This window comes from Struthio camelus, chromosome 4, assembly GCF_040807025.1.
Source record: "Struthio camelus isolate bStrCam1 chromosome 4, bStrCam1.hap1, whole genome shotgun sequence".
NCBI lineage: Eukaryota > Metazoa > Chordata > Aves > Struthioniformes > Struthionidae > Struthio > Struthio camelus.
The window spans coordinates 6,899,917-6,909,908 of NC_090945.1; the positions used below are offsets into that span (position 1 = coordinate 6,899,917).

Consider the following 9,992-nt stretch of genomic DNA (forward strand, 5'->3'; position numbering starts at 1 on the left):
GGTCTCTGACAAGAAGCAGTGTAGTTTCGTCTTCAGTTATGCAAAATCTGTACGAACATTTTCAAGTTTAAAGAATTTCCATAGATGTTGGGGGCCTGATGTGTCTGGCTGGCACCTGGTGCAGCTGTTGAGTATTGCTCCGCGCTTTGCAGATCTCTGCAAATGGAGTCAAAGAAAACCCCGTTGCTAGGGCTGACTTGGTGAACAAAGTGTACTTGGGGAGCATAGGCATGGATCAGCTCACCTGGGAAACGGGTCAGATGCCTTCACCAATTTGAGCCCTGGAGTTTAGCTTTAACTTGTAGGAGAATGCAACGTAAACTTTTTGATGTTCAACTTCAACAGGTTGTCTTTTAAAGGAGAAAAAAAAAAAAAAAGAGTAAGTAGCTGTAGCCTTTTTCAAGGAAAAGCGCTCTGTGTAAGTGTTGGAAACCTAATCCTACAGCAGCTTTTTGATGTATAGGGATATTTTGACTGCAGGTTGCCTCATATGTTTTCTCAAGTGCATTAGAACCAAGGATGAATGAGTCTTGTGCCTAGAAAGGAAGAAGTATTTTTGGAAGGCCTTCACAGGCTACAGAAGAGAGGACAGCTAGAGTCAGATTGGGGGAGAGGGGGGTAAGGGGTACAGAGCAGTTGCAGGTGACTCAGGAACATCAGGACCTTTGCTTCAAGGAAGGGCTGTGGGAGGACGTGGGAGTAAGGGGCGTGGAGCAGGAAGAGGAACTTTCCAGGCCTTTATATGTGTGATTCACTTGTGTTAAGAAATGTCTTGTTGTTGTCGTCCCAACCCAGATACGAGTACCACTGGGCAGATGGGACAAACATAAAGAAACCAATTAAGTGCTCTGCACCAAAGTACATTGATTACCTGATGACTTGGGTCCAGGATCAACTGGATGATGAAACGCTATTTCCATCTAAAATAGGTAAAGTAAATAAGTAAAATCAAACAATGTATTTGGATTACAGTTGTACAGAAATATTGAAGTCTTGTAGCATCGAAAGGTCTCCTAATGTCTGATTGAAGTAGGACAACTGTGAAAGGCTACGTTATATATAGAAAGGCACTTTGATCTGTTAAGATAAATTTTATGTGCTAGCATATGAGCTCTGATCCATACGTTAATACTCTTAATGAAAATCCATCACATTTCGGAATGTAGGAAGTATTGTTTCTATTAAATAACTGACCTTTTTGATCAAATGATTTTTTTTTTTTTAATTTTGAAAAGTGGTTTGTTCGCCTAGAAATAGGTTATCAACGTCTTGTAAGCAGTAAATTGGTGCTAAGTCACAGGGTTTTGATGCAGAAAAGATGCTCACCCCTGATGGGGCGCTTCTCTTAGGCTTTACTTACCTCCAAGGAAGCAGAATTGCATCTTTGATCCTAAATGCATGTTTTTTCATCTTCTCAAATGCAAATGGAAGATGTGTATTTTTAAGGAGATTTCCTACATAAACGAGGAAGATCACCACCAGTTCTGAAATGACAAGAAGAAAATTCCTGCTTCTAGAGGCATGAAGGACTATTTGTTCTAAAGCTTCTAACTGGCAGTTTTCCAGTACAGTGCTGCTACTCATAGGCTTATGATCCATTGTGGAAAAAGGAAGGGAGATTTCTTGATTGCTTGTATTTTGTGAAGAGTTTCTGAAGCATTTGACACATTTTCAATAAGCCTATTCAGAGAAGCAGGGCCACCTGTCAGAATCAAGTGGCTTTTGTTTTTACTTGGAGTAAACGGAGATGCAGGGGAGGCTGGTTCGTTTGGGAAGAAGTGATGTTGCTAACAGGAACGATATTAAATTGTGATAGTTTGTGTTAAAGTTGTGCCCAAAAGACTACGTGAGGACTTGATCTTTCTTTGCAGCTTATACTTCTGTGAGGTTAGTTTTTTCTTTCCATAGAATGGTGTGTGGGATATATTTTGAAAGGCAGCGATTCAGAAAGGGACTTAAAAGGTCACAGTGGCTAACCAACTAAATATTAACTTCCCGTGTGATACAATAGCCAGTGAAGGAAATGTGATGTACATGCAAGCGTGGCAAACTGAAGCAGGAGTAAGCAAATTTTATCGCTAGTGTTTTAAAGCATTAGTGACGTCGTGACGGGCTTACAGCATTCGGCTTTGGCCTCTTGACCTTCAGATAGGCCTTCAGCAATTGGAAAAACTGTGAAAGAGCTAAGCTGATTGGGAAACCTGCTACATAATGGGAAGCTAAAAAGGTTCAAACTATTTAGGTGGTTAATACGTGTCTTTTTTTAGCCTGTGGATTTGTCAGTTAGAGACCGTTGTCACCAGTGGCTGGGTGCTCTTCCCTGAACAGTTTTAATCAAAACTCATGCGCTGGCAAACTGATTGAAACTGATTTTAGCTGTCCTGGGTCGTTTTCACTAAAATGACTGATAGGAGCATGTTTTGAAGCATTTCAAGAGGCGGGTAAGAAAGCCTCTGGCTGAGGGATGGTGATGAGCAGAAGGGTGATAAGTATCTCTTCAGTGAGCACGAGACAGCTGGAAGAGAGCATTTTTGCGATGCAGGTGATGGCTTTGTGATGGCTTTCCGTTACCTACACAAGAGTATCTGCTGCCACTGACGTACCCTTGATATCTCGGACACCTACGCAGGACCAGCAGTGCAGATCAGAGCCTGCAGGCGACCTCTGCTTTTCTGCACCGGCAGTCAGAGGCCAGGCAGATACTGAGGGCGTCACTAACGGCATTAGATGCCTGTCTTTGGGCATCTGAATCCCACTGCTAGAGGCCCTATGGGAAGAAGAGTCTCGATCAGAGAAGGTTCTCCAGGGAAGTGTGCTAAGGCATAGTGATGTTCAGCAGCTGGAAGCTGAAGCCAGGTGGGTTCAACATAGAAGTGTAATCCAGTTCATCTTGGAGCGAATTCAGGAGGCACTGGGCTACTGAAGGGAGGGAAAACGCCTTTCCTGGTCTTCTAATAAGCTTGCCATTGTGCTTAGGTCTATGTTGTGTGAGCAGCCAAACTGTTGAGTGAAAAGAAACAGCCCTTGGGCAAGAGACAGGGTTGGCTTATAATGTCTTTCAAAATATAGGAACCTGGCACGTGCGTTTAAAAATATGCCATTGGTTTTGTTGTTTCTAGGTGTCCCTTTCCCAAAGAATTTCATGTCAGTGGCAAAGACAATTTTAAAGCGCCTCTTCAGAGTTTATGCTCACATTTATCACCAGCACTTTGATCCAGTGATCCAGCTACAGGAAGAGGCACATCTTAACACTTCTTTCAAGCACTTTATATTTTTTGTTCAGGTAAGTTTGGCAGGAACATTAGGGTTTTGGTTTTGTCGTGGAAAAAGTAGTATATCAAAATAACACCTGTTAAGGTTCTAAACAGCTGATGAGTTTGTATGAGTGTGGACAACTGGCAAGACCCAACTGTGTCTCATTCTATTTGTGTCTATGTTTACTGCTAGGGCATCCATGGAGCTGAAAAGTTGGTTTCAACAAAGTATGTATGTTCACTACCAAATAATTAAATGGAACGTATTTATGTAATTACATAGAACACGTAACATGTGTAGTTCATAACAAATGAGAGAGGGAGGATAGCATCTGAAACCACATTGAAAAGAGTGTGTTGGCTCAAAAGCAACACTCCTTCCTTCCCCCACCGCGCCAACAAAGCGCGTCTTCCTTGCACGTTTCCTCCCTTGAATTGAGGACAAAGCTTCAGGCGGTTTGAACTTTGCCATACAGATAATAGCAGGCAGACAGAGGCTGCTCTAGTGGCTAAGCCTGGACTTGAAGAGCTTACTGCCAATTGACCTCTGTCTAAATAAGACTTCTCACTTGAGTTGCGCAAATAAAACGCTATGTGTATGTATGTCTGTCTTGTCATCCTTTTTACAGGAATTCAACCTTATTGATAGAAGAGAGCTTGCACCGCTTCAGGAATTGATTGAAAAACTCACCTCTAAGGACAGATAAAAGGAAGAGGATTTCTTCAAGTCACTTGTTTCTTTAAGCGAGCGTGTGGTATTTGTTTTTTGTTCATTTGTTTTTTAGAAACAAGACAAAACAAAAACTTGTGCTGTTATTACTGACAGCCAAGCTCTACTTTCTGTGCTTTTATTAGGGGAAATCTTTTGTCTGTTAGTGACACGCAGTAAATAGCCTTTTTTTTTTGATTGTCGTTATTCGTTGTGGATTTTTAGCAGGTGCTGAGTGTTTATAAAGGAAATATGCTTGGCTGGGGGATTGACTCTGCTGGTGGATGGGTTCTGTGTTGTGTCAATGGTAGCCCATTCTCACGAAGTCCCTAGAAGACTTGCTTACATTCTCTAAGTGCCTTGGCAGACTCGCTTCTGAGGTGCAAAGCACATACAATACTGAACATTGCTGGAAACAGAAGATATGAACTAACACCCAGGACACTTACTGATACTTGTTTTAGAAAAATTTATATATGCTGACACTAAAAAAAGCCATATCTTAAATCAATGATCTCCAGCTTTTAATACAAATATTTGTCTTATTTTTTTAGAGAGATTAATATAGAATTTTTCAAAGCTAGGTATTTCTTAAAGAGAAAAGCGATAGTGAAATTCTAGTCACCAAATCAAAACGATGAAGGTGGGGTCAAACTTACAGAGAGCCTGGGCTTAGCAAAGGGTTATATATGTCTATTGCACTGTTTTTGGCATTTCAGTTGCTCCTTTTTTTTTTTTTTTTTTTTTTTTTTTTTTTTTTAACAGGGAAGCATCAACTTGGGTCAGTCACTTTTGTAAAGTTTCCTAGCGTTTGCCAAATACCCATCAGTTTGCACAAATACAGTTAAGGGAAATATTCAGTGTTAAAACTACACTGGAGTGATACGAAGAAAGACCTGGCTTGAAAAATAGCTAGTGAGATGATGTTTGTAAGCGAGGAATAAGATGTCCAGCTCTGTGATGGAGCTCTAGTGGCCAGTGTTTTCTGTGATAGGGAAGGTGATTTCTTGGACCACTTTGGACTTATATTAGCGCAGTAGTGTTCTCTCCCATTTAAAACTGCAGCGCATCTACGAGGCAACTACAGCAGGGAAAAACAGTAGGAACATACTGGTGAGTTTTTTTGTGGTTTGTCATTAGGTAAGCGCCTCTCTTGTTTCTGAGAAAGCATAATCAAAATGGGTCCTTCCACCACTTCAGGTAGTCTCTTTGCCTTTCTAGCCCTGTGTTTCCTCAACCCAGAAGAGAGGAGAATAGAAGTCCGTGACAAGCCATCTTCTGGAAGATCGGAGACTATGGCTTGAAAATGTTTGCTACAACTCTATCAGAATCGGGTTTCTCTTTGCCAAAACCCCTAGGACTTCCTCTTGTTCATTTGTGGATCTTGTCACAGCTGTTGTATTTTGGATTCAAAGAAATCTGTATTAGGTTTTGCAGTGTGCTATCCAGTGGTGTCACTAGTTGCCCGATGATAATACACTAGATGGTTAACATTGCCAGGCTTGCCTAGATCGAGATGACCACTTTTAGGTCTGTATGATGCAAAGACGTAAACTGATCTACGTACGCGGTCTAATGTAGATTGACTCTTGAATCTCAAAAATTCACAGTTGAAACCAAGGTTAGGATGTGACAGAACAGTTGAGCTTACATTTTGTGCATCTCTGCTTGACTGAGTATGTTAAGATTGAGTGGGAAATAAAATACTGTGCAAATAGCCTGCAAAACTTGCAAGTGACCGTTGATATAGCCAGCTAATCAATATAGAAGCATAGTAGTAAACATATGTTAATTTTGGAGAGTAGAATCACTATTTTGAATTAAAATGCCTTATTCCAAAATAATCTCTAGCTTATTTTAAGAACAATATTATTCTTCAATTGAGTTAATTTCCTAGTCCAGCAGGAGAAGCAGTTGAATTTTTTATTACGTCTTCTGTCTCTTTGTTTCTTACCAGACTTGAGCACAGTTGTGAAAATCCAGTATTGAACTAGAGAATGGTCCACAGTCCACATGGGAAGGACCGGGTGGGTCAAACTTATGATGCAAAGACTGCTTCCCTCAAATGTTTTAACGAACTCTCAGTTTTAAAAAGTCAGAGTAAAGTCTTATCCCTTCTCAGCTGGTAAGGATCTTGACTCTCCCTTTTATATGCACGAGGGGGAAGAAAAGAGGGGAGATGCCCGATACCTGTTACCTCTTTAGGGAGTCGAGGTGGAAAAAGATGCGCAAGCCATGAGAACATTAAAGACAGAAGCAAACAAGAAGCACAAACACATTTCCGTTACTTTGGCAAGTCCCCTAGGACTGTGGTACTCACCCCAATGCTTTTGCCAGTCCTAGTATTTGTTGGACATAGGCTCTCTTCATTGGCAAACACTTAACTTCCCCTGGAAGTTCTGTTGGCCAATGGAGGAGTCAGTCAGCAGCAGAACATCTAAATGCTGCTGACGGGAATTGAGTAATGCGGTGATAAGGAAGCAACTAGCTCCCATGGGCAGAATATCCCGATAAGGGATTGAGCAAGTACCTCCCCTGTCCTGCTTAATAGCCGGAGAAAAAGAGTTCCTCTAGCACACACTACCCTTCTAATGTGCTCTATGATATGTTAAGCAAGACAACTGGGAATGCAGCACCTGTAGGGACCATGTGCATCGTTCATGATTTCTTTGCAACTGCTGGATTGTTTTTAACGGAGTAGCAAGCCTGACATCTGGTCTGGACATGGCTAGGTAAGGCTAGCCTTGCCAATATAGAATAGTGATGCTAGCTCGGGGCAGAGGGTTGGAGGAGTCTTCTAGGTCACGGCTAAAAAATGTGGGAGACAAGTGCCTCTCCAGAACCGCAGGAGCGGGTAACATCCATCTGACTATGTAAAAGCAGCTTAGCTCCTGAATTTGAACTGTACTATTTTAAACAGACTTCAGCTAGGCAGGAAGCTGAATTTAAGAACTTAATCTTGCACACACGAGCTTTTATGCGTACTTCATACCTGAAAAACGTTTGATAAGCTTCCAGCTACAGAGGCATGGTAATGCTGCAGATGCAGTTAGGTATTAAAAACACTATTGACCTTCATATCCAGTTCTTTTGCTGAGTTGATTCAGTACTGCTCAGGGGACCGTGTAGGTATGTTCACTGTGCTGAGTGTGCTTACTGGAGGAGAACATTTTAACTAGCTGTAGAGCTAGCTCGTGTTCCCGCACCGCGACGAGACATGAGAGTGAGAGTGGCGTAAGTCTGCGCCAAGGTGCTAAATAGGAGATCTCCTCCGTTAGAGTTAAATTGTTCTGGTTGGTTTGGTGCCATGTACCAGTAAGTATTCAAAAGAAGATGATTTAGGAGTGAGGATTTGCTATGATACCAGTGCATTGGCTGTTCTCATACCTCTGCTCTGGATAATTTTTTTATTATTATTATTATTTTTTTTTTTTTTACAGCAAACTCTAGAAATTCAAAGGCATCTGCTGCAGTTCAGGATTAGAATGTATTGTGTAAAATACGAGTCTTACATGGGTAGTGTGTTTTTTGTGTTTAGAATCTGGTGGTAGAAAACATTTTTACCGAATAGTTTCTAGACATGTAATAAAAGCTTGGAGATCGTGATTTGCCTGACAGCTGTACGAACACATTGTTTAATTATACACTTGAAAATAACAACATGAAAGATATGTATGCAGTGTTTGGGATTCAGTATCCCTGTGCTGTTTATATTTGCAGCTTTTGATTTTTTTTTTTTTTTCTTTCTTCAAAAAGATGTGGGACCAGAAGTTCATGTGTGTTTACACTTTTGAAGTAAGGGCACGTTAAAATACTAAACAAAAGTTGCCATGTTTTACAAACTGAATCTGGATCTAGTGAATGTGTTTATAAAACAGTGCATTTGTTGGAGGGAGGGTGGGGAGGACCTCCCCCCTCCCCAAATAAAACCCAGAGATAGAAACCATGGACAGAACCCACGCTGCTCTAAGCCTGTGTTAAGCGGACTCTCTGTTACGTGTCATGAGCTTTGTGCTACAAAAGCTTTATGGCTGCGTAGTCAGCGGGAGCAGAACGCGCTGATGAGGTTTAAAACCTGGCTGGCCTGTCAGTGCTGGTTAAGGCCTTCTGGTGTAATGAGGTCTTGAAGTTCTGTGGTTTGGGGTGTTTTTCAGCTACCACCGTCTTTGACCTTGTCAGTGCTTCGGGTGGTAGCTTCAGGAGGTCATCTACCTCGAGACGGGATAGGGCAAACGCTGTTAAATTACTCAAGTTTTGCCATCTTTGCCAGTGTTGACACTGTTCAGGCTGCGCGGATAAACTCCGCTCACAGAAACTGTAATTGTTTTTCAAGTAGTTCTTATCCAAGTCAGGGATCCGAGTTAATTGTGCAAATAGGACAAAAACAAAACGAAACGAAAAACCGCCACGTTCCGCTGTTGCGGGTAGCTCGATGGTAGATGAGGGGAGAAAACAATTTTCAAGGGGCAGGTAGCCCCTCTGCAAGTATCAAGTTTCTTTTACTGCTTACTATGCAATGTAGAATTTTGAACTTTTGCTTTTACTTTAAGATACAAGATAGACAAGCGCTGTCCTTTTTCAGTATTTAGGAACTGAACACTCTCCCAATCTCCCTGACACTCCTTTAACAGGTAAGGTACCTATTTGCTGCTATTGACCTCACTTACCTTTCAGATTGTTCCTTCCTGTTTCTCATTCCTGCCCTTTTGAATCGCCACACACAGTTTTCTTGAAAAACGCATCCTTTTGGATAATTTTCTTTTTTCTTGCCAGCCTCTCCCCCTTCCTACCTACCAGAGTGCTGTATTACTGTATATAAAACACCCACTGTCAGCTGGACTACTTACAAAGCTGCAGTGTGAGTACAGACTCCTTGCTTTTCTTTCTTTAGAAGACTCACTGCTATTCTGAATCTTGTTTCCTTCATCGCTAACATCAGTCAGGTTTTTCCAAACTGCGCTTACTAAAACCACTAGCAGTTTTACGATTGCCTGTCGTCTTTTCCTGGATGCTTTACCTTATGAGACTAGCATTGGTCATTCTAAGCGTAAAAACCTCTTATTTTCCTGCTTGTCTTATGATTTCCTCTTAACCAGGTTAAGACTGCAGTCTAGTTAAATATCAAATTACATTTTTGTTTTAGGAACAAACTCCCTCAATTGTTCATAGAATATTGTATTTTTAGGGGAAATTAATTTTTATAGCCACTAAACTATACTCATTATTTTTGTACGTTTACAACTTCTGACATTTTTCAGAGACATGTCGCGGGGGGAACGCTTATTTTCACTGCTGTTTTACTACTTCCGTATGCTGAAATCGTGTTGCTTAATACCGCAGAAGCACATACCTTGATATGCAGTAACAATGAATGAGGTTTGAATAAAAAGCTGTTTCTAAAGGCAAAAAAGATACTCTAAAAGCAACACTAACCTTTCCTCCTCCTTTAGAATCTTAAAACAGATGGGAGAAAATAAGGTGTAAAGTTTGAAACGCGAGATGAGAACCCTTACTGTAAGCTAACTGTGCCAATATTGCTTCAGTTTGTAGTCACTGATTGGTATTTTTAGTTTTAAATCAAAACAGCTTTTGATTTAAAAAAAAAAAAAAAAAAAAGTTGAATGTCTGAGAATCTGCAACATGTTTATTTGAGAGATGTAAATAATGTATACAGATTGTTGTATGTGGGGACAAAATATTTAAATTCTAGGTTTTTTTCAATAAGAAACTGAAGGCTGTTTATAAGGAAAAAAATAAATAGCTATGTTTGACCATGAGTGTCTTTTTTTCTTCTTGAACTTGTTTCTAAATTATCTTCTATTTGTAGATTTTTTTCTGTATATTGTACACATAAGAACATTACACATACAAACTAGATTTTTTTTTGTAAATGCCTTGTCTGAATGTGTGAATATTTGTATTGCAGGCAGACACAATAGCAATAAAACAACCTGATACCCTTTTTATTTCCTTGTTTGATGCCCCGAATTTACAAAATACAAACGGAGCTGAGTCTGGGATTCCCGACG

The 9,992-nt window shown here is 40.6% G+C and overlaps 1 protein-coding gene across 2 annotated transcripts in view; it reads left to right on the forward strand.

Annotated features, from left to right (window-relative positions):
- The window catches only part of MOB1B (MOB kinase activator 1B), a 43,673-nt gene extending 33,744 nt beyond the window's left edge, over positions 1-9,929 (forward strand). Inside the window, exons 4-7 of one of the 2 annotated variants that reach the window (XR_011140766.1) lie at positions 796-929; positions 3,120-3,283; positions 3,884-5,076; positions 5,185-9,929. Coding sequence is in view for 1 of the 2 variants with exons in the window: in XM_068941294.1 (XP_068797395.1) it covers positions 796-929; positions 3,120-3,283; positions 3,884-3,961 (376 nt within the window). In the remaining variant the exon portion in view is untranslated. Of the gene's footprint in view, positions 1-795; positions 930-3,119; positions 3,284-3,883 lie in introns of both variants that reach the window. The other variant, XM_068941294.1, reaches the window with a different exon arrangement.
- Positions 9,930-9,992: the final 63 nt, after the last annotated feature.